Source organism: Diaphorina citri, unplaced genomic scaffold, assembly GCF_000475195.1.
Source record: "Diaphorina citri unplaced genomic scaffold, Diaci psyllid genome assembly version 1.1 scaffold2446, whole genome shotgun sequence".
Lineage (NCBI taxonomy): Eukaryota > Metazoa > Arthropoda > Insecta > Hemiptera > Psyllidae > Diaphorina > Diaphorina citri.
In genome coordinates this window covers 5,533-28,083 of record NW_007379868.1, presented here as the reverse complement: position 1 = coordinate 28,083, position 22,551 = coordinate 5,533, and the positions used below count along the sequence as shown (strand labels likewise).

General features: G+C 37.4%; 2 protein-coding genes and 1 long non-coding RNA gene across 3 annotated transcripts; 1 reads left to right on the top strand and 2 right to left on the bottom strand.

Moving 5' to 3' along the window:
- Window positions 1-199: 199 nt before the first annotated feature.
- LOC103518940 (17-beta-hydroxysteroid dehydrogenase 13-like) lies at window positions 200-22,312 on the bottom strand. Its single transcript, XM_026830597.1, is given in 6 exon segments — window positions 200-461; window positions 2,537-2,640; window positions 3,076-3,155; window positions 5,337-5,491; window positions 9,692-9,851; window positions 22,187-22,312. Coding segments are annotated over 6 exon segments (807 nt in total). The 5' UTR covers window positions 22,246-22,312; the 3' UTR covers window positions 200-212.
- LOC108253647 lies at window positions 13,804-14,909 on the top strand. The gene is made up of 3 exons (XR_001809792.2): window positions 13,804-13,847; window positions 14,254-14,400; window positions 14,753-14,909. It is a non-coding gene; the product is annotated as an uncharacterized LOC108253647 (long non-coding RNA).
- Window positions 15,829-20,536, bottom strand: LOC108253646 (WD repeat-containing protein 36). Its single transcript, XM_026830596.1, has 4 exons — window positions 19,594-20,536; window positions 17,852-17,930; window positions 16,485-17,524; window positions 15,829-16,149 (listed from the first exon to the last, which is right to left on the bottom strand). Exons 1-4 carry the CDS (start codon window positions 20,048-20,050, stop codon window positions 15,863-15,865), a joined length of 1,863 nt encoding a protein of 620 aa, XP_026686397.1. The 5' UTR covers window positions 20,051-20,536; the 3' UTR covers window positions 15,829-15,862.
- Window positions 22,313-22,551: the final 239 nt, after the last annotated feature.

Sequence of the window (22,551 nt, the reverse complement as noted above, 5' to 3'; positions counted from 1 at the left end):
AATATGTAAAAGAACTAAACTTGTAAGCTATTTTCTTGTTGGCACAGAAATAGTCCAAGATAAATCACACAAGTTACACAGTCACATTGAAAATTATTATCAAAATTTTTACTATTTAATTTAAAAAAAAAAAAAACAACAACAACAACAATTCTTCGGTCTTCCCTTATGCAGGTTTTCTTGTTGCACCAATCTGTTGCGGGCATCCTCTCTCAGCTCTTCCGCCAAAGCCTCCATGAGTCCCCGAACGGCAAATTTGGACGCACAGTAAGGAACTAGATTTTGTTGCGGGCATCCTCTCTCAGCTCTTCCGCCAAAGCCTCCATGAGTCCCCGAACGGCAAATTTGGACGCACAGTAAGGAACTAGATTCGGCAGGCCGACAATTCCCGCCATGGATGAAATGCCGACAATGTGACCTCGGTTCTTCTCCATCATGTCGGGTAGGAATGTTTCAAGGATCTGAATTTAGGTGAGAAAAAAACATTTGATATTATTTCTAGGATCTCGGATGATCTCGGATGTGAAAATTATCCATTAATTTTATTTAATACAACCCCTTGTTTAGACTGCGGGAGTAAAGGGACTTTTCAGTCTCATTCTGGCAGTATAAACAGGGTATATTCTATTCTATTCTATTCTACATTGAGACTACATACACGTACGTAAGATTTTTGTAGCCAAAACCGAATGTCAGCCCAAAGCAATCACGCCAGGGCTGATTGAGAGGCTGAAGAAAACCACCGACTCCGTCTGTACACGGGAAAAGGCGGAGGAGAAGAACGAAGAACTATTATAAGTAGGTAGTCATATAATTATGTATTGTAGGTAGCTACTATCATCAATGTTATGCCGGATTTATTTTCATGTTCTTTTTACTTTTTATTTTTGGACTAATATACATTTAACCTTTTTTTTTTTTTTTTTTTTTTTCATACCTTTTTTGTAGTAGGTAGGTAATATGTACTATGTACCTACATTAGACTCGTGTGGTCTGTGCGGCAGTATGCCCATCAATTATTATTTATTAAAGGTACTTCTCATTAGATGTGCGAGAAGAGACACTTCCCATTTAGGTGCTGTGTCAACACGAGAACACCATTAAATAAATTGTATCTTTAATCTACCTACCTATTTGAATTTTAAAGTATGTTGCAAGTAATACATCCGTAGTAACAACAACACACCTAACAAATACATAATATACAGTAGAACCTCGATTATTTCAACTAATTGGGACCGGGGGTAGTTGAAATAATCGAGTTTGAAATGATCACTTTCTATGATCTTTTCCTCTGATAAGATATAGAATATCCTTTGAAAGATAGAAAAAACACATTACAAACAAACAAACAAACAGAGATATCAAGTTAAGTAAAACCATGTAAAAACAATGGATTTTGAGGTTGAAATAATAGCTGGAGAGTTGAAATAATCGAGGTTCTACTGTAATCATCGAAGTGGAAGTGCTATGTTATAGGTACCTAACTCTATGAATATGTATGAACTCAGTGGACTGATAAGGACTCACATCTCAACAATGTTATCGATAGATATAGAGATGATTAAAAGGTTATAATAATGAGCAAGCTGATGGAGAATAACAAGGGATTAGCTACTTCATTTTCATAATAATTCTGAATGTCACACCTAATAACTAATAAGAACTACTAGTTCCTTTCTCGGAACTGTAGTTTCACTGTTAGATTTTATTTTTCCTATAGAGTCTATGGATCATACTTAGGATGCCCATAGGTCAAGGATGGCATTGCTTCGAGGCTCACTGCCTCCTTGAGCTGTACGCTGTACATCACTTTACCTCAGAATAGTCACAGATGGTAGAGGCTTTGGCCAGCCAAGTGCTATGTTATAGGTACCTAACTCTATGAATATGTATGAACTCAGTGGACTGATAAGGACTCACATCTCAACAATGTTATCGATATAGAGATGATTAAAAGGTTATGATAATGAGCAAGCTGATGGAGAATAACAAGGGATTAGCTACTTCATTTTCATAATAATTTTGAATGTCACACCTAATAACTAATAAGAACTACCTACTAGTTCCTTTCTCGGAACTGTAGTTTCACTGTTAGATTTTATTTTTCCTATAGAGTCTATGGATCATAGGATCATACTTTAGAATGCCCATAGGTCAAGCATGGCATTACTTCGAGGCTCACTGCCTCCTTGAGCTGTACGCTGTACATCACTTTACCTCAGAATACCCACAGACGGTAGGCTTTAGCCAGAAACTCACCATCAGGTAGACCTGACAGGTACACCTGATCAGGTCCGCCTGTCAGGTCTACCTGGACATCTGATGAGCACACACATTATCAGGTAGACCTGACAGGCGGACCTGATCAAGTGTACCTGTTAGGTTTACCTGATAGTGAGTGGCTGGCCTTAGAGTTCCGGAATCCAGCCACTCGATTGGGCTTCCGGCACTCTAATTTTCTCAGTGTACGTAGGAAAGTCAGGCAAAATCGATAGCGTCTCCGTCCGAAGCGACAACGCGACGTCCAACTTACCCAGAAGTGAGAAAACACGTTGACGTCGAAAATTTTCCGGATCTCCTCTTCGGATGTGTTCTTGAGCGGATGACAGGGCATGATACGTGATGATTTGAGGTAGACTGAAACAAATTTTGGATTACACCAGTAGATCTTAGAGTACTTTACGAAGCAAGGTTACTGTCGGATAGGTATACTAAAGGAAATGAACAATGAGTATAAAGTAAAATTTACTCGGGATTAGAATTATGCAAGCGCAAGGACATTAGAGGACAACTTGGATGTCGGATTGTGTTTTGTGTGTAGCATATTGCATACCTAACTGAGTTTCCAGAATAAAACTTGGACTGACCTTAAAGCTTATATGTTTAACACGTGATGATTTGAGGTAGACTGAAACAAATTTTGGATTCTACCAGTAGATCTGAGAAGAGTACTTTAGACTGAAACAAAGTTCGGATTACACCAGTAGATCTTAGAGTACTTTAAGAAGCAAGGTTACTGTCGGATATACTAAAGGAAATGAACAATGACAGATGATTGATAGCGCTACGTACTAAACTTCAGTCTGGTATTCTCATGATTATAGTCGTTATGAAGATGAGATAATTTGGACTTACAATGGACCGGATTATAACTTTTAATAGTACGGTGTTTTTTTTATATATATATATGTATATATAGAGGGAGCGGTAGGTAGCCCTTTCACTGTTAAGGTGGTCACTTTTATGTCCTAACTTTTTACTAGAACATCAACAAAAAATATGTAACAACCATAAATAATGGACTTTTGAGTGGAAATCAGTCTGGTATTCTCATGATTATAGTCGTTATGAAGATGAGATAATTTGGACTTACAATGGACCGGATTATAACTTTTAATAGTACGTTGTTTTTTTATATATACCTATAGAGAGAGAGAGAGGGAGAGGGAGAGGTAGGTAGCCCTTTAAGGTGGTCACTATATCGAGCTTTTATGTCCTAACTTTTTTCTAGAACTTCAACAATAAATATGTAACAACCATAAATAATGGACTTTTGAGTGGAAGTAGGGCACCTAACCACTTAGCGAGGATAACGACGGAGATATTCTCTACCACCTAACCCTTTTATTGACCAAACGATAGTGAGGTCTGCGTTTAACTCGACAAAGTTGCTCTTCGATTGGATGTTTGTTTGTTCCGCTATAATTTTTCAAATAAATTGATATTTTTGGATAAAATTCCAAGCCTCGCTGGATTTGAACCCGCCCCCTCCTGTTTACCAGACGATCGCCTTGACCACAACGATGAGAGTTTCTTCACAACTTTGATGTATAATCCTTGTGACTGGATATGTGCTAATGCGTACATTCGTCCGATGCTATATGAATAAGCAAGCTGTGAATGTACCTATCTCTTTCTTACTAAATAAATCTCTGTCCATATGCTTCTCTCAAACCAAGGTCAGCTCCCCAGCTAGTAGTTTTATGGACAAAGTATGTAGATTTAGCAACTTAAAACGTACACATAAAACATACATTTGTACATAATTACTTGGATACTATTTACACAGAGATCCATTATTCTACGTAATATCTCCACACCATTATCAAATATCACAGACAGGGTCTACCCGTCAGGAATGGACCGTAGACCACTTTTTTAAAAGAATATTAGGTATCTTCGTGATAAGACTAGACCCAAAGTCAACCCCTCGGACCCTGTAAGGTCCTGTAATGTGTACTTATTGCAATGCATACATATACCTATCCTATACGTGTACATATTTATGTACATTACTTATGTTTATGTATAATCCTTGTGACTGGATATGTGCTAATGCGTACATTCGTCCGATGCTATATGAATAAGCAAGCTGTGAATGTACCTAAGGTAGGTATCCAATGTCCTCTCAGGGACAAAACTGTCCTAAGGCCGGCCACTCACGACAGGTTTTGTGTGATGATTTTTAGCAGAGATGGTCACAGTCTGCCACAAAAGCTCAGTTTTTCCTGACAGGTATAATATTACCGTAGGCTATGTGGAAAACTGTAGTTTTTTACGTACCTACGTGTAAAAAATTTTACGGTTTACCTCATGGCTATATTACTGTTACCTACGTGGTGTTCTACTCGTATGTTGGGATGTCCCCTGAAATTCCTGATCTTTCTAGTCCTCCTGGCAGTCTTTAAGGCCAAGGCCATATTTTACGAAAAATGAAACCGTTTTGAAATAGTGCCAGTTGCAGCCTAGTAAATATAGGTAAAATATAATAAATAATATTTATGTCAGTCCTAGGACTCGAACCCGAACCCCCCAATTACAAGTCCCGGAATGCGAAAAATGAGTTTTTAAAAAAGTTTTTCCATCTGAAATATTACATCATAGATTTTGCAAAGTTCAAAAAGAAAAGGACAATAATAATTACTGTCCTTTTCTTTGAGTTATTCAAAATGAAAAGAAACACGGGTCAGAAAGGGTTAATTATATTCCTTTTACTAAAATAAGAAGAGAATAGGTCTTCACTTGACTAAATAAACAAATTTATTGGTGGAAAAGAGTCAACATGTTTCAACATTTCATGTTTCCTCAGGACTAAATTGATTCTATTCTCCTCATATTTCAGTATTAATAATTAGTACTTGACATGGTATCTCGTTTCCAAAGTTTATTGTCCTTTTCTTTGAATTATTCAAAAAAGGAACACGGGTCAGAGATAATAAGACTTACGTAAAGTTATGGAAGTTCTTATAGCCTCTCTCCTTGACGTGCTGAGCTGTTTCCTTTTCTTTGAATTATTCAAAAAAGGAACACGGGTCAGAGATAATAACACTTACGTAAAGTTATGGAAGTTCTTATAGCCTCTCTCCTTGACGTGCTGAGCTGTCTCGTTGTTTCCCTTCTCACTGATGTCAACGCCTACCACAGTGGCCCCATGTGAACAGTACTGGAGTGCCAGTTCCCTGCCAATTCCATGCCCGGTGCCAGTGATCTGAAATGCCAAATGCCAACGATTTGGCTTGAGAACTCAGAACCCATCTTAATACGGAATATCTACCTGGTATATTAAATAGCCTAATAGGGACAATATCTATAGCCTGGTAACAGATTAGATATGCAATGTGCTCTACATAACAACTTGGTCTTGGTTCATGGTTTCATAAATACCTACATAGATTACCTAGTAGGTATTTATAATCCTAGGTAGATAATGATTAGGTATGTGTAGGTACCTACGTAGGTAGCACATTATGTGAAATAGTGAGGCAAAATTCTTGTAAAATTGACCGTAATCGGCTTCATGAACATTCTTCATGATAGAATTTAATAATACATTCATTCTTATTTTCCTGAATATGCAGGAGGTCTACAATATCTACATCTTAGGTATTTTCCGGGGGAAATTAACATTAACTTTATTTCCCCAGAAAAATACCTTTCTGTTATTAACAGAGAAGTTCAGAATATGGCACTTATTTTTTCCAAAATATAGCACTAAAAAACATGGCCATATGGCACTTATTTTGGAAAATATGATATTTATTTGTTCAAAACATGGCAAAATAAGCAATTACCCAAAAATGCTTAACATATGGCAAAATAACCAAAAAAGCAAGTCTTTTCAGCCTTTTTATGCCATATTTCATGGCAAGATAAGTCTTTATAGGCTTTTTATGGCCATCCTACTGGTCTAGAAGTGTTTACAACTTTCCCTTTTTTTGTAGAGTGTTAGAGTGTATTACTGTATTATGTAGAATTTCTAGCTTTGCTCACCTCAGTCCTCATTCCTTTTCTTATTGGTACTTCCTAAGCTCAATTATTTTAACAAATAATATAGGTACCCTCTAACTATAAGTTTAAATTAACAAAGTTCAAGAGGTTTTCCATGTTACCAGCCTAGTTCGCTTGGAAGGTTAGCGCGCCTGTCATGTAAGCGATGTCGCTGGTTCGAATTCGAGCGCGAACGTTATTCTAAAACATGCATGGGACTTTCCATCCTATGCTGGAAGTAGGCAAAAAACAGGTATGGTTCGTTCTCGGAACGGCTGGTTTTCTCCTATCCTGTGCTCCTCTTCAATTTCGGGGCGACGAGACCTCAATATTTACGTACAAAGGTTATAGTTCCCCCTATGTCGCTGGTTCGAATTCGAGCGCGAACGTTATTCTAAAACATGCATGGGACTTTCCATCCTATGCTGGAAGTAGGCAAAAAACAGGCAAGGTTCGTTCTCAGAACGGCTCGCTTTCTCCTATCCTGTGCTCCTCTTCAATGTCGGGGCGACGAGACCTCAGTATTTACGTACAAAGGTTATAGTTCCCCCTTTTCAACCCCCGTTTCTTCGTTCACCTATCAATCAGCTCGGCGTAGCTTAACAAAAACGAACCGGAAAATAGCCTATAACCTTCACGGGAGTGCAAGCAATAAGTTGACAAAGTTTCATAGCACACACACACACACAAACACACACACAAATATTCATTTTTATATAGTAGATAAGTAATAATTTAATTAAAGATTGATTAATTGTTTTCTCATTTCACAGGTGTGACATTTCGCAAATATTGTAAAAGTTAGGGTAAAAGAACACTCAAATAAGCATCATTAAATAGGATAAGGAAAGTCGTGTGATGTTCACACCAGATTTTTATATATTAGATAAGTAATAATTAAAGGTTGATTATTTGTTTTCTCATTTCACAGGTGTGACATATCGCAGAATTTCTTCCCCCCGCCTGAAAAATCGGTCACTGGAGAGATAATCTTGGTAAGTTCTGTTTTCTCACCCCCTCTCTACTTGCCAAATGACTATAGGGGTGAGATGTAGGTGCCTATTTTTTTCGAAAAATAACATAGATATATGGTAAATTTAGCATAATTTTTCTGAGCGTGGTCCTATCTGCTCTTAAAGACTAAGCACAAGCCCTCACGATAGTTGACTGGGGGGGTCAGGACGAGCCAATTAAACATGGCTAGAGACCATCACCCCGGTGTATGTCTGATACAAAAAGATATCTTCGCTTTATTCTGCCATCTCCATTCGGAGAAAGACACTAAAACACCAACAAAGAAGGTAATCAACCCTTAAAACAAAGAAAAACATTCTAAAGTTGGAACAATAAAAAATTAACGAGACCAAGGCGATAACCTCTTACGGCGTTAAAACATGGTCACTGGAGAGATAATCTTGGTAAGTTCTGTTTTCTCACCCCCTCTCTACTTGCCAAATGGCTAGGGGTGAGATGTAGGTGCCTATCATAAAGAAGACAGTTTTTCAAAGGGCAGTTTTTTTTCGAAAAATAACATAGAAATATGGTAAATTTAGCATAATTTTTCTGAGCGTGTGGCCCTATCTGCTTTTAAAGACCAAGCACAAGCCCTCACGATGGTTGACTGGGGGTCAGGACGAGCCAATTAAACATGGCTAAAGACCATCACCTCGGTGTATGCCTGATACAAAAACATCACCATTCGGAGAAAGCTAAAGCCACTAAGACACCAACAAAGAAGGTAATCAACCCTTAAAACAAAGAAAAACATTCTAAAGTTGGAACAATCAAAAATTCACGAGACCAAAGCGATAACCTCTTACGGCGTTAAAACAATTTATTGCCTAACCAAGTCATATCATTGGTCTTTATGTACCCAATGTATGATTCATAGTTCACACTCTGACAAAAATGACTTTATCAGCGAATTACTATTATCAGCAAAGATAAGCTGTGTTCACAAATCACCAGGAACTGGTTGAAGAAGAAAGAATTTTTTATCTCTTAGTAATTATTATGAGTGTCAGTAAAGAGCTTAGTATTCAGTGAATTTCCCCTGCATTAAAAAATGGGAAAACCTATGTACGTATAGGTTTTCACCAAGAATGCAACAAACACAAGAATAAAATGGATATTATACACTCATAAAATTACTCTTCTTCTTTTTCTTCGCCTTTTCCCGTATACAGACGAGGTCGGCATTTTTTGTCAGCCTCTCAATCAGCCCTAACTAGGGTGATTGCTTTGGGTTGACATTTGGTTTTGGCTGTTAAATTTTTCGAGTGGATGCCCTTCGCACTCAACCTTTGCTATTCCTTTAGCAAAGGGAAATTTACTGAATACTAAAAGCTCTTTACTGAATACACTCATAATAATTACTAAGAGATAAAAAATTCTTTCTTCTTCAACCAGTTCCTGGTGATCTGAACACAGCTTATCTTTGCTGATAATACGAAATTTCCCTTTGCTAAAGGAATAGCAAAGGTTGAGTGCGAAGGGCATCCACTCGTAAAATTTGTAGCCCAAAGCAATTACCCTAGTTAGGGCTGATTGAGAGGCTGACGAAAAATGCCGACCTCGTCTGTATACGGGAAAAGGCGAAGAAAAAGAAGAAGAGTAATTTTACCATTTTTGTCAGAGTGTGAACTATGAATCATACATTGGGTACATAAAGACCAATGATATGACTTGGTTAGGCAATAAATTGTTTTAACACCGTAAGAGGTTATCGCCTTGGTCTAGTTAATTTTTGATTGTTCCAACTTTAGAATGTTTTTCTTTGTTTTAAGGGTTGATTACCTTCTTTGTTGGTGTTTTAGTGGCTTTAGCTTTCTCCGAATGGTGATGGCAGAATAAAGCGAAGATATCTTTTTGTGTATCAGACATGCACCGGGGTGATGGTCTCTAGCCATGTTTACGAGTAATTGACTCGTCCTGACCCCCCCAGTCAACCATCGTGAGAGCTTGTGCTTGATCTTTAAAAGCAGATAGGACCACGCTCAGAAAAATTATGCTAAAGTTACCATATTTCTATGTTATTTTTCGAAAAAAACTACCCTTTGAAAAACTGTCTTCTTTATGATAGGCACCTACATCTCACCCCTAGTCATTTGGCAACTTAATGTAGTTATATCTAGGTAAACTTATGTGTTTAACACACCTACAATAGGAATAGGTAATTATGTATGTATACCTACATACTAAACAAGAAAACTGTATTTATTTATCTAGGTAGGCGTATTTAGGATAGATTTTTTAATCGATAGGTAAATAATTGGTAATTGACTATTTATTTTATATCGATGCCTGACGAAGCGAACGTTTGACTACCGAAAGTGCCTCACGGAATCCCGAAACAATATGACAGTAGGACTGATGCGATGAGATTTGGCAAGTAGAGAGGGGGTGAGAAAACAGAACTTACCAAGATTATCTCTCCAGTGACCGATTTTTCAGGCGGTGGGAAGAAATTCAAGTAGAGCGCTTCAAAAACGGCAACTGTGGATTTGAAGAGCACGATACAAATGTCCAGAAGTAAAATGGCCATCGAGTACAGTTTCAGGACCGCTGTCTCCTTGTTATCACTGAAAGCAGAAGATGAGACACGATTGATAGGTGAACGATGAAAAGGGGGAACTATAACCTTTGTAGGTAAATACTGAGGTCTCGTCGCCCCGAAATTGAAGAGGAGCACAGGATATGAGAAAGCGAGCCGTTCTGAGAACGAACCTTACCTGTTTTGTGCCTACTTCCAGCATAGGACTGGAAAGTCCCATGCATGTTTTAGGATAAAGTTCGCGCTCGAATTCGAACCAGCGACAACGCTTACATGACAGGCATTTTCCGGTTCGTTTTTGTTAAGCTACGCCGAGCAAGACCACTAAATGGATGAGTGACATGAACGGCCATGCCCTAAGGATTTACTAGCGGAAATCCGGAACGAAGCGACGGGTTTCGGCTAGTTAATAACAATTAAAGAATAAAAAGAATGTCAAATAAAATGAAAATAAATAAATCCTCAGAGGAGCCAACCTAGTTAGCTTGGAGGGTTGCGCGCCTGTATTGTAAGCGCAAATTCGCGGGTTTGATTCCCGCCTTAGGCGAATTTCTACCATGTCCTTCCTGTCTTCGATTTTCGGACGATAAGACTTAAAACCTCCGTTGTTGATCCCCCTATCAAACACATTAAAATATTAATAATGATAAACTCAGTGGTGCAGTGAGTGGTTTTCGCGTTGGAAGTCAAAGTTTGTCGAGACGTATAAAGTTGGGAACGAAATAAAATTCCTTTAAAAATGTTTATTGAACGAACTAAGGAATTTAAATATTTTAACATTGAACTCTGTTATTTTGATAATATTACTATTTATTCAACTTGATTATTTTGATAATAATCCCAGGCTAAGTCTCTTTCTTCCTCTCTATTGTGAAAAGTTTACTTGAGATAACCCAAATTCTTTCACCTCTCCATTGTGAAAAGTTTACTTGAGATAACCTTTTTTTTCCTCTTGGGAAGTTTGGAAACATTTCAGATTAAGTGAGAACGTGGTTTCCGTCACGGTTATTGTATTTTCTTTGGAAGACTGATAAAGAATCAGGCGTCCATTTCATGAATACTATGAATATATGGTTAGAATGTCTAATATGGAAGGTAACTAACGTAAAATAATGATAAGGACCTGAATACAGTAGGTAGGTATAGGTTTTTTTCTGAATCCATTGGATCCGGATTCATGTAGACAAAAAAAATGTCTTTTGAAAACCCGAATCCAGTGAATCCAAGGGATCCACTCGGGGACTGGATTCGTTTGGTTCACAGTGGTAGAAAATAGGGATTCAAAAGAGAGAAGTAAAAAATATCTGTTTGTAAGAAAGAAAAATTAAAGGGAATCCAATAATCCAGATTATTGAATCTAATATCGAATCCCAAGGATTCGTAGATAGGTACCTGTTTGTTTAATTTTAGAAAATAGCTACGAACTAATACGAACTAATATGAAGGAAAAATTTTATTTCTGGACTGTTTTGACATCACTTGGCCGGAAGGTAGACAGGCGCGCTAACCTTCCAAGCGAACTAGGCTGGTAACATGGAAAACCTCTTGAACTTCGTTAATTTATACTTATGGTTAGAGGGTAGGTATATTATTTATTAAAATAATTGAGCTTAGGAAGTACCAATAAGAAAAGGAATGAGGACTGAGGTGACACAGGCGCGCTAACCTTCCAAGCGAACTAGGCTGGTAACATGGAAAACCTCTTGAACTTCGTTAATTTATACTTATGGTTAGAGGGTATATTATTTATTAAAATAATTGAGCTTAGGAAGTACCAATAAGAAAAGGAATGAGGACTGAGGTGAGCAAAGCTAGTTGTTGGTCAATCAAGTAGGTAAACCAGAAACCACCAGACATACTGGAGATCAACGTGTAAAATTGCTTGCTTCGTCTAACTAGGTTATCCAGATTTTCAGAAGATCTGTTTTACGTGTTTATGACAACGAATTTGTGTAGCTACAAACCTTGACATTATACAATTTTATTTTATTACTTTATTATCACTTAATCTTGAAAAAAGTAGACTTGTTTTGTAAGTAACCAAGCAGGTCGTTATTAAGGATTTTATTTAAGAGCGTAGGGCAAGATTCCAAACAGTGATGTACCGGTGGGGGGGGTGTGCTCCAAATAAAGGGGAATAATGAAGCCCGAGGTGGGCCCGGACCCTCTCCCCCCCCCCTAAATAAAGCCCTGTAACTAAGTACGTAGGTAAGTACCTAAGTAGCTAAGAATTAGGTTTACTAATCCTACCCCTGTCCCGGTCTTATTTCCACGTGCTTTTAAAACAATCTTATTTCCACGTGCTTTTAAAACAATCTTATTTCCACGTGCTTTTAAAACAATCTTATTTCCACGTGCTTTTAAAAAAGTAGCTGGAACAGGTTTAGTTTCTAAAAACTCCTCCTTTTTGGGTAACTAGGAACTCATTTTTAGATCATTAAAAACTCCTTTTTGGATTATTAAAAGCTCCTTTGGATCATTAAAAATCTCCCATTAGTGAAATCTCTCATTCGCAGTCATTGGTGAAATCCTCCATAAATCTGGCGGCTAAAAGTAAAAGATCTTTTCTTTATCTCCCGTTTTGTCATTAAATTCCTTTCATACCTTTTGTTCCTCTATGAGGGAGTATCACGATAAACACCTCCCCGTTTATGTAAAGCAAAAATTAACCTCGGAACTCAAAAGGGCTCAAGTCAAAATTTGAAGTCCTGAACTTGGTCTCGGTACCGTCTAACCATATGATACCTTGCTCATGTCACGTAGCAATTACAGGTACAAGGTGCAACCCTATTGACCACAAGTTGAGATTCATCGCATCGGCTTTATCACTTTATTAGTGTCTATTAATTATTAATCATGTTATAGTAGGTAATAGGTAGGTAATATCTATTATCTACCTTGGTATTAAGTTATTAACCTTTACTGTAACAGTGTGGTTCGTTAGCAGTGTTACTTGCATCTTGCTTAGGTTAAAGAAGGTATCGAGTTTGATTCCAGAGCCGTATTAGTAATTTAGTACCCAGGGCCATATCCATCAGGAATTTGTCTGACCTACAGTAAAGGAGAAAAATTAAGCTCGAGGGGCCCCCTCGCCCCCTCTCTAAATTCGGTCCTGGTAGTACCTATACCTCCGTACCTTGCTAGAGTAGGTACATAATATTATTTCCTTTAAATATGTAGGAATGTAGATACCTCTTTCATTTTCAACAAAAAGTTGGCCTAAACAATTCATTGATAGCATGACCAACAGACTATTTGCCATATACCTACCTACTTACCACGTACCTACAATTGTTGTACGAGGTGCATTCATTACGTACCTACCTACTACCTACACTGTCCATGTATTGTACAACCCGTTCAGGTAGGTACATTTACCTATAGGTGTAAATAAGTAAATATAGAATATATTGCAATGGGATATATTGCAGCCGTGTTGTGCTCCAGCCAGGCTATAAATAATATGTAGTGTGACATGAAAACATCACTGGAAGATAATAATCCTCCGTGGACGCTCGCCTGGTAAACAGGAGGGCGTGGGTTCAATCCCAGCCACAGTATGGAATTTTATTCTCAATATAATTTGAGAATTCGACCACAATAATAGTGCATTATAGGTACATAGAAATGGGGGAGTTTTCTGACGAAATTCCTGTGTGTGGAGTCCATTATGTAGGACTATTATGGAATTTTATCGGTATGGAATTTTTTCAATATAATTAAATCATTTGCCAACAATAACTGTCTTGACTGGGATTGAAACCATGCCCTCCTGTTTACCAGGCGAGCATCTTGACCACTACAATCCTACATCCTTGGCATGTGTATGAACGCGAAAATGATACCTACAGTTGCCAATGATACCTACGACTCCCGTGTGAGATGTCTCTATCATTTTATAGATTTAAACTGTTTGAATTTTACTGCTAAAAGTCCCACGACTACGGTTCCAATGTGCAGCAGGTCTCAGACTGGGTCTACTGAGAACTGTTGGGGTTAATATGTTCCCTTAAATCCAAGAACTGTAAGTACCTAAAGCTTTAGATTTCTCCTAAGTTTCATTCCCAACATATAGAAGTTCTGAGGCTCCTGAGTTTATTGTCCAACAGTATGAGACTCCCATCTATAGATTTTTTTATTTTTACTCTGTGCCTGAAGCTTGAGGTGCACTCAGCTTCATGAGAATGATTAAAGTGGTGGTATTAGGTACAAGAGATAAAGATATTAGGTACCTCCTAAGTTTCATTCCCAACATCTAGAAGTTCTGAGGCTCCTGAGTTTATTGTCCAACAGTATGAGACTCCCATCAATAGATTTTTTATTTTTACTCTGTGCCTGAAGCTCGAGGTGCACTCAGCTTCATGAGAATGATTAAAGTGGTGGTTTTAGGTACAAGAGATAAAGATTATTTAATTGTTTCTTGTTTTCAGTGTTTCATGGTGATTTCAAGTTTGTAATCTTTGTGTCTGGGTTTAAAAGTCACTGCCCTGCTTACAACGATTATTACTCTGGACAGTCTTCAATAGATATCCCTTCACTCCATATTTGGGGCGAGTCTGATAAGATTATAGTCAAAGGTAAATAATAATAATAATAGTAAAAAATAATAAAAAAAAGTACTTAAATGATCTCGGGAGTTTACCAACATCATGCAAAGTTGTTCTCTGGACAGATGATCATTTGAGACATGAAAATTGTCAATGATAATAATAATTTATAGTCAAAGGTAAATAATAATAATAATAATAATAATAATAATAATAATAATAATAATAGTAAAAAATAATAAAAAAAAAGTACTTAAATGATCTCGGGAGTTTACCAACATTATGCAAAGTTGTTCTCTGGACAGATGATCATTTGAGACATGAAAATCGTCAATGTACAGATCTCTGCTATTGAGACTTAAAAGTAATACTTTTTTTACAGAAAGGAGTGAATCATTATTTGGCTTGTTCAATGAGTCAAACAGACACAAGATTGTTCACCCTGGAGGTCATTTTCTTCCCGGACAATCTGATGTGGCAGCTGAAGTCAAAAAATTTCTCTCTCCACTACAGGAGGCATTAGCGAGTACAACTACACCTGGTAGTGTCAGCAGCTGATTTTTGGAAACGGAGAAGTAAAGGTAATAAAAAACATTAAATGTACTTTCTTTTCTAAGGCTTTATGATTATTTGTTTACTTTTATTTTCTTGTGCAATCAAAATCAATAAACCGTTTACAAGTTATGAAGAACCCAGAGAACGTTTTGCAACATCAGACAAATTGTTCAAGAGTTGTGGTAAAACAAACATATTATCATATAAAGAGATCATAATAAGGGGAAAAAAAATCTGGTGTGAACGTCACACGACTTTAATTAATCTGTATCTACACATAATCAACGGTCGTCGATTGTGTGTGTATGGCTATACCTACCTATTGGAAGGCGGTTTTTCGTTAGGACTTTTATGTTATACTGTATACCAGGAAATAACTAATTAAACGAGTTTTTTTTTATCAAACAAAGCTCGTTATTATTCAAAAGACCCGAGTGTATTAACAAACCTTCTGCTTGGCTCCCACTTCTAATATTGTGGCAGCTGAAGTCAAAAAATTTCTCTCTCCACTACAGGAGGCATTAGCGAGTACAACTACACCTGGTAGTGTCAGCAGCTGATTTGTGGAAACGGAGAAGTATAGGTAATAAAAAACATTAAATGTACTTTCTTTTCTAAGGCTTTATTATTATTTGTTTACTTTTATTTTCTTGTGCAATCAAAATCAATAAACCGTTTAGGAGTTATGAAGAACCCAGAGAACGTTTTGCAACATTAGACAAATTGTTCAAAACAAACATATTATCATATAAAGAGATCATAATATTATAAGGGGAAAAAAAAATCTGGTGTGAACGTCACACGACTTTAATTAATCTGTATCTACACATAATTGATGGTCGTTGATTGTGTGTGTATGGCTATACCTACCTATTGGAAGGCGGTCTTTTGTTTTTTCCCATGAGATGAAGTTATTTTGGCAAATCATGAATGGATCTCAAATAATTACCTGGAAGCAGTCAATAAGTTGTGATGAAGGAATATCCCACACCCTGATAGTACAATCCATAGAAGCAGTAATGAGCCATCTTGAATCAGGACTAAAGTCTGCATCAGTGAGTTGCCCCATGTGACCACTTAATTTCCTGATGATGGTACATGTGTCAATATCGATAATGTTTACTGTAAAGTCATCCAAACACACTGCTAGCATGGAGCTCTCCTGATGTGTTCGGAAGAAAGATATTCCATTGTCTAATTTGATACTCCTTAGTGGTGGTTTACCTGAAATAAAGAGTAGAAGTGATTAACACATAATAAAACATGGGGAGAAGGTGTAAAGAAACCTTTTTCCTTAGGGAAACAATTGCCTGAGACATGGAATACTATAAGTATAAAAGCCCCACTAGATGAGTGCAAGTTAACTTTTGCAGGTATTGGAGAAGGTGTAAAGAAACCTTTTTCCTTAGGGAAACAATTGCCTGAGACATGGAATACTATAAGTATAAAAGCCCCACTAGATGAGTGCAGGAACACTTTTGCAGGTATTGGATACAACAGTACAACACACTTGGGTAGCTACCTGGATTTGCAGTGAAAATTCAAATCTAAAAAATTACCTGTTTGTTTAAAATGCCACACTTTCACTGTCTGATCATTGCCACCAGAGATCACAATTTGATTCAAGTTGTCTGATACCACTCCCCTCACTCCACCTACATGACCAGGCTGGTTATCATGTCCATATGATCCTCTGTGAGCACCAGACTGTATATTAAACCTATCAACATGTCCTGAACTGTAGCCAATAAGGACAAAGTTACCACAGTGAGTTATGTACACACAGGTAGGCTTGCTCTGCTTTGCTTGCTTGCATCTTTCAGGAACCAAGAACATATCATCCATTTTGGATTTATAGAAGGACCATAGTGAAACTTTGTTTTTGCCAGTATGTATGGCAGCAATATTATTCCAGTCCTTCTCTCTAGCAAGTCCAAATGAAAATTGAGATACAGGTGGTAGAATAAATTTCTCATTCATTTTTTCCAACCTATTTTTCCTTTTCAAATTATTCCTGTTGGCACTTGCTATTCCCAAATTTTTATTGGATGTTTCACTTTTAGTGTTGAATATTCTCAATGTGGAGTCACCAGCAGCACTCAGAATGTTATCACTACTATTACCATAGAATTGAATATAGTTGGGAGGAGCACTATGTCCTTCACGAATCCTTAACAATCTTCCATTGCCATCAGCTTTGTCAAAAATCCACAACTTGAGAGTGTTATCAGGGGAGGATGTAACTAGTAATGGTTCATTGTAGAGAAAATGTGCTCCTGTCACAACCTTCCTGTGAGCTTTCTTGATTTGGTTTTCAACTTGTCTGTCTTCTAGATTCCAAACAGTAAGATGACCTGTATTACTTCCAGACACCATCATGGGTGGTCCATCAGTTCTAAATGATAAAGCTGTTACTGGACCCCATGTTTGTATAAACTCCATCAGACTTTCATCAGTCAAAATATTGTGCAAAATGATCTTTTTGTTTGATAATCCAACACCAATAATGTCAACTACAGGAGATGGTTCCAAAACATTCACACAAGAGTTCCACCCTTCAAAAGAATATATTTTCTTTGATGATTTTAGATTCCATAGTCATTACTGTAAAAATAACAGAAATAAGAATTTTATTTGTAAATATGTACACTTCATCCTTGTGTAAAATTTCATAAATAATTATCTACTTAATCATCAGCCAACATTATTTTGTTTGTTTAGATTAATATTTAATCTAATATAGAGACAATTTTTTTATGATATTACCATAATTTTGTAGTCTGTCCATGCATTCTTGATGAAAGTGAAAGATTAAAAAAATATTCAAATTCCATAGTTCCATGCCTCCTTGGGAGCTGCCAAGTAAAATTTTATTTTTATATGTACTAGGGTGACAAATGGCTGTGATTTTGAAAAATTCCATAGTTCCATGCCCCCTTGGGAGCTGCCAAGTAAAATTTTATTTTTATATGTACTAGGGTGACAAATGGCTGTGATTTTGAAAGGGCAGATCCTGCATCATCCTGCCTCTCTCGGAGCAGGGGAAGAGGAACACAATGGTTTGTTAATCACAGATGATATATCCCTATCAAACCTGTAGAACCCAATCTTAATCATTTGGATACTTCCAGTTATAGGTCAACTACTTACTAATGTGGGTACGTACTTACTAATCACAATTTGTGATCTCTTATTCCCAAGGAACTAAAGTGGGCCAAATGGTTGATCCACATAACACCTATCCATTGATGGTACAGTGAACCCTAACAAACAAAAGATATTTACAGTTCTTACCAAGAGAAATAACACTGCTCTGGCAGATCCTGCATCATCCTGCCTCTCTCGGAGCAGGGGAAGAGGAACACAATGGTTTGTTAATCACAGATGATATATCCCTATCAAAATATCAAACCTGTAGAACCCAATCTTAATCATTTGGATACTTCCAATTATAGTTCAGCTACTTACTAATGTGGGTACCTACTTACTAATCACCATTGTGATCTCTTATTCCCAAGGAACAGGCAGATCCTGCATCATCCTGCCTCTCTCGGAGCAGGGGAAGAGGAACACAATGGTTTGTTAATCACAGATGATATATCCCTATCAAAGTATCAAACCTGTAGAACCCAATCTTAATCATTTGGATACTTCCAGTTATAGGTCAGCTAATTACTAATGTGGGTACCTACTTACTAATCACAATTGTGATCTCTTACTAAAGTGGGCCAAATGGTTGATCCACATAACACCTATCCATTGACGGTACAGTGAACCCTAACAAACAAAAGATATACAGTTCTTACCAAGAGAAATAACACTGCTCTGTATTCCAGAAAGGCCTTGAGTCATAGGTCAACTGTAAACAAGACACATTCAAACAGTGTTTGACAAAATATTCTTCACTTAATGCTCACATGGATCAGGTAGGGTTGATAACTATAGATGGAATGTACCTAACACTACACTGCTGCTGGGAATGTGGGAACCTTGTGTTACCAGATCCAAAACTTACCATTAGTGGTAATGAACTTTAGGTACCTGCAACAAGATATAGTGATCTATTTCTTCTTGAAATTGATGATACTCAATGAGTACAAAATTTTCTTCTTCAAAGTATTCCAACCTTGCACTTGATTATTGCGTATGGCTCAGAAATATAGAGTAGAACAAATTAAATCCAATGGGTAAGCTTAAAAATGATGGATAATCTTCATATCACAGATAAATTAATTTCAATAACTTTTTAATCCAAATTTTGAATAGCCCACCTACAAATTTACAAAAGCAAAAATTTTTGAAAGTTGTAGGTTGTAGGAGAACTTGGCCATAAACTCTACAACTACACCTGGTAGTGTCAGCAGCTGATTTTTGGAAACGGAGAAGTAAAGGTAATAAAAAACATTAAATGTACTTTCTTTTCTAGGGCCTTCAGCATTTTCAGCAGACACGAAAAACTGGGAATGCAGACTTGGCCTTAATTTTCTGATCTCACCACTTTTATAGGACGACATTTTAGGATAGGAACTTGGCCTTTTTTTCACATTTGTGTTTTTGTGGGGGTACTTACTTAGACCTGAACATGGAATACTTGCAAATAGAGACAGTTTAATTTTGATAATACTTTTTTTTTTCAATTCAATGAACTTTTTCCCATGATTTTGAAAGTGTCATTGTCAAATGAAAGCTCTAGATATGTTTCTTCTGCTTTAATATCCCAAACTTTGACATTACTTTCTTCATCTACTGATATAAGATGAGGTCCAAATGGTAAAATCAAATGAACAGGAGATGTATGACCCTTGTAAGTACCAACAATGTCTATGCCACGCCTCCATGCATAAATGATATTATTGGCTGAAGTATAAATATGGAAGAAATCAGAACTCAAACATGTGATATCATCTTCATGTTGAGGGCTTACACTGAGAAGCTTGAAATGGTTGCACCCATAGACATGAAATGCTTTACCTACGCAAGTAACAAACAATGTTTCTTTCCTCCTGCGGATGAATCTGGCCACTACAGGAAGGTGATTGCTGACATAGCCTAATGCTCTATGTCTCAGGAAGATCTTACTACTATTGCTACTTGTTGATGAAGAACTTGGGGTAGATTCGACCATGGTTGATTGATGTTGAAGAAAGAACTAGCACAAGAGAGGGTACAGACACTAATTTACTTGGTCATTTCACGAACGAATTGAGAGGTAGAGGCATTTGCAAAGTCTTCATAAATTATTCCTAATAATAAAAAAGCACTTGAAAGTTCAGTTCTATAGGCAAATCCTTCAAAAAAAAAAAAAAAAAAATGCTATTGCTTGACAAATGACAAAACTGGAAGAAAATAAGAAATGAAAATATTGAAAATTCAAATTTTTCCACGCGTGATTTTTTTAGGTTAGTTTTCAAAAAAGCGTTGTTGTCATGGAGGTAAGAATATAAATGGAGGAACAGATCCCTATCTCACCTGTACAAATGTTGGAAGACAAAAATTTCGAAAGGAAAAGAGGGGAAAAGTGAGTGATTTGAGCGCGAAATTTTGAATTATTTGAAATTTTGAAATGTAAACAAAATTGATAAGAGATAAAAGTTAGATTATTCGTCTTCGTCTAGCTACTCCATCAGACTTTCATCGGTCAAAATATTGTGCAAAATGATCTTTTTGTTTGATAATCCAACACCAATAATGTCAACTACAGGAGAGTGACCTGGTCATTGAAGCTATTGTGGAAAACATGGACATCAAGCACAAGCTATTCACGTCTGTAGATAAAGTAGGTATCTCCAATGTATCATCTTCTTCTTTTTCTTTGCCTTTTCCCATGTTCAGATGGGGTCGGCATTTGTTGTCGGCCTCTCAATCAGCTTTAGAGTGATTGCTTTGAGGCCAACTGGTTTTGGCTTAAACAAAATTTTCCGAGTGGGATGCCCTTCACACTCAATCTTTGCTATTGATGTAGCGTGAGGAAATTTGGACTAGTCTACTCCCTGTTAATAGTCCCCTAGCTAGACGCTGATCTACTCTCTGTTTATAGTCCCTCAACCAGACTCCTGCCTGTAGGTAATGTGTTTCCTCCCATAAATAATCAGACAACTTGTTGAGAATTCTCACAAAAAAACATTGAAAAAAAAAACGATGTAGGTGGGTACCTACATATTTTTATTAATGCATAAAGAAAGCTACCTCCGAACTAACCACTTTAATGGTGAGGGACCACATTAAAGTTGCATTACTTCAAGGCACATTCTGTTACATTCACCCCTAATCTAGTCAGAAATTTCCGTCCTGGCCTTCCAGGTTGAAAATCAGTCGAGTTTTACCACCGTTAATTATCTCAGGATTGAGTTCAATCCGAGGTTGACCTGGCTATTAAGTATAAGGAAAGCCATGTTTCATCTCAATACCGAGTTGGTAAACCCCAGCATTAAACACTCTATGGCCAGTCTGCCTTGTAAGAGCTAGGTCGCGGGTTCGACTCCCGCCCGGGGAGGGAATAATGTTCGTTTTTATCTTGAGCGTATAATGTTCGTTCTCGGAACGGCTGGCTTTCTCCTATCCTGTATTCCTTCGCTCTTCGATTTCAGGACGACAAGACCTTAGAAGTTACAGTTCCCTCTATCAAACCTCTTAAAGAAAAGTCATTAATACCTCTATTATCTCTGTTTAGATCGCTCCAGCCTCCGCCATCCTAGCATCCAACACTTCGTCTCTATCAATCACAGAGATTGCTTCAGTCACCAACAGGAAGGACAAATTCGTCGGCCTTCATTTCTTCAATCCAGTACCCATGATGAAACTACTGGAAGTGAGTAGGACAATAGTAAAATAGACCATAGAGGTCTCTTTTTTTTCCTTTTAGGCTACAGAGGTCTCTTGATCGTGTACTTTGATGGAAAGTATTTTATTTTTAACTTCTAGAATTAAGGAGCGCGGTAGCGTTTGACAAAGATACTAGAGATATTATACGCCACAGAGGAAGTAGCTGTTTTCAGGTAGTTGTAGAGGAAAAACTACAATTAATGATTTATAGTACAGGTATACCATATTTAAAAGAAATTAAGCCAGCCTAGTTAGCATGGAGGGTAGCGCGTCTGACTTGTAAGCGCACCTGGGTTCGATTCCCGCTTGGGGTGAAATTTATCCTACACAGTTAAGGTTCGTTCTCGGAACGGCTGGCTTTCTCCTATCCTGTCTTCCTTCTCTCTTCGATTTCGGGACGATAAGGTCATAGCAGTTACAGTTCCCTCTGTCGACCCACTTGGAAAATTTAGAAGGCCTCCTGATGTCCACCACCAGGCTGAAGGTGTGTCCACACATAGTCGATCGATGTCGACAGACACGTCCACACTGCCTTGACAACACAGATTTTCCTCGTCGTCGGTCGAGGGCCAGTCGACTATGTTTGGGCACACCTTAACACATATATCCCTGTGAAACCTTAACAGACGTCCGAAAATGAAAGTTTCAGAATGAACAATGAACATAATGTTAGTTGACCTAAAAGACTTACAAGGTCAAGATGAACAAAACAGCTAAAAATTTTGTCAAGTTTTCTTGCGTGTTTCAACAACGAAAATAGGTAACTCCCTGCCTACGTCTGGAACATAAAATTAGCTTCCCCTA

Coding starts and splice junctions, on each gene's coding strand:
- LOC108253646 (XM_026830596.1), bottom strand. CDS start 20,050: ATGGTCGAATCTACCCCAAGTTCTTCATCAACAAGTAGCAATAGTAGT. Junction 17,931..19,593: donor GCTTTCATTTGACAATGACA/CTTTCAAAATCA, acceptor GCAGGATCTGCC/CTTTCAAAATCACAGCCATT. Junction 16,150..16,484: donor GTGGCATTTTAAACAAACAG/GTAATTTTTTAG, acceptor TCTTTATTTCAG/GTAAACCACCACTAAGGAGT.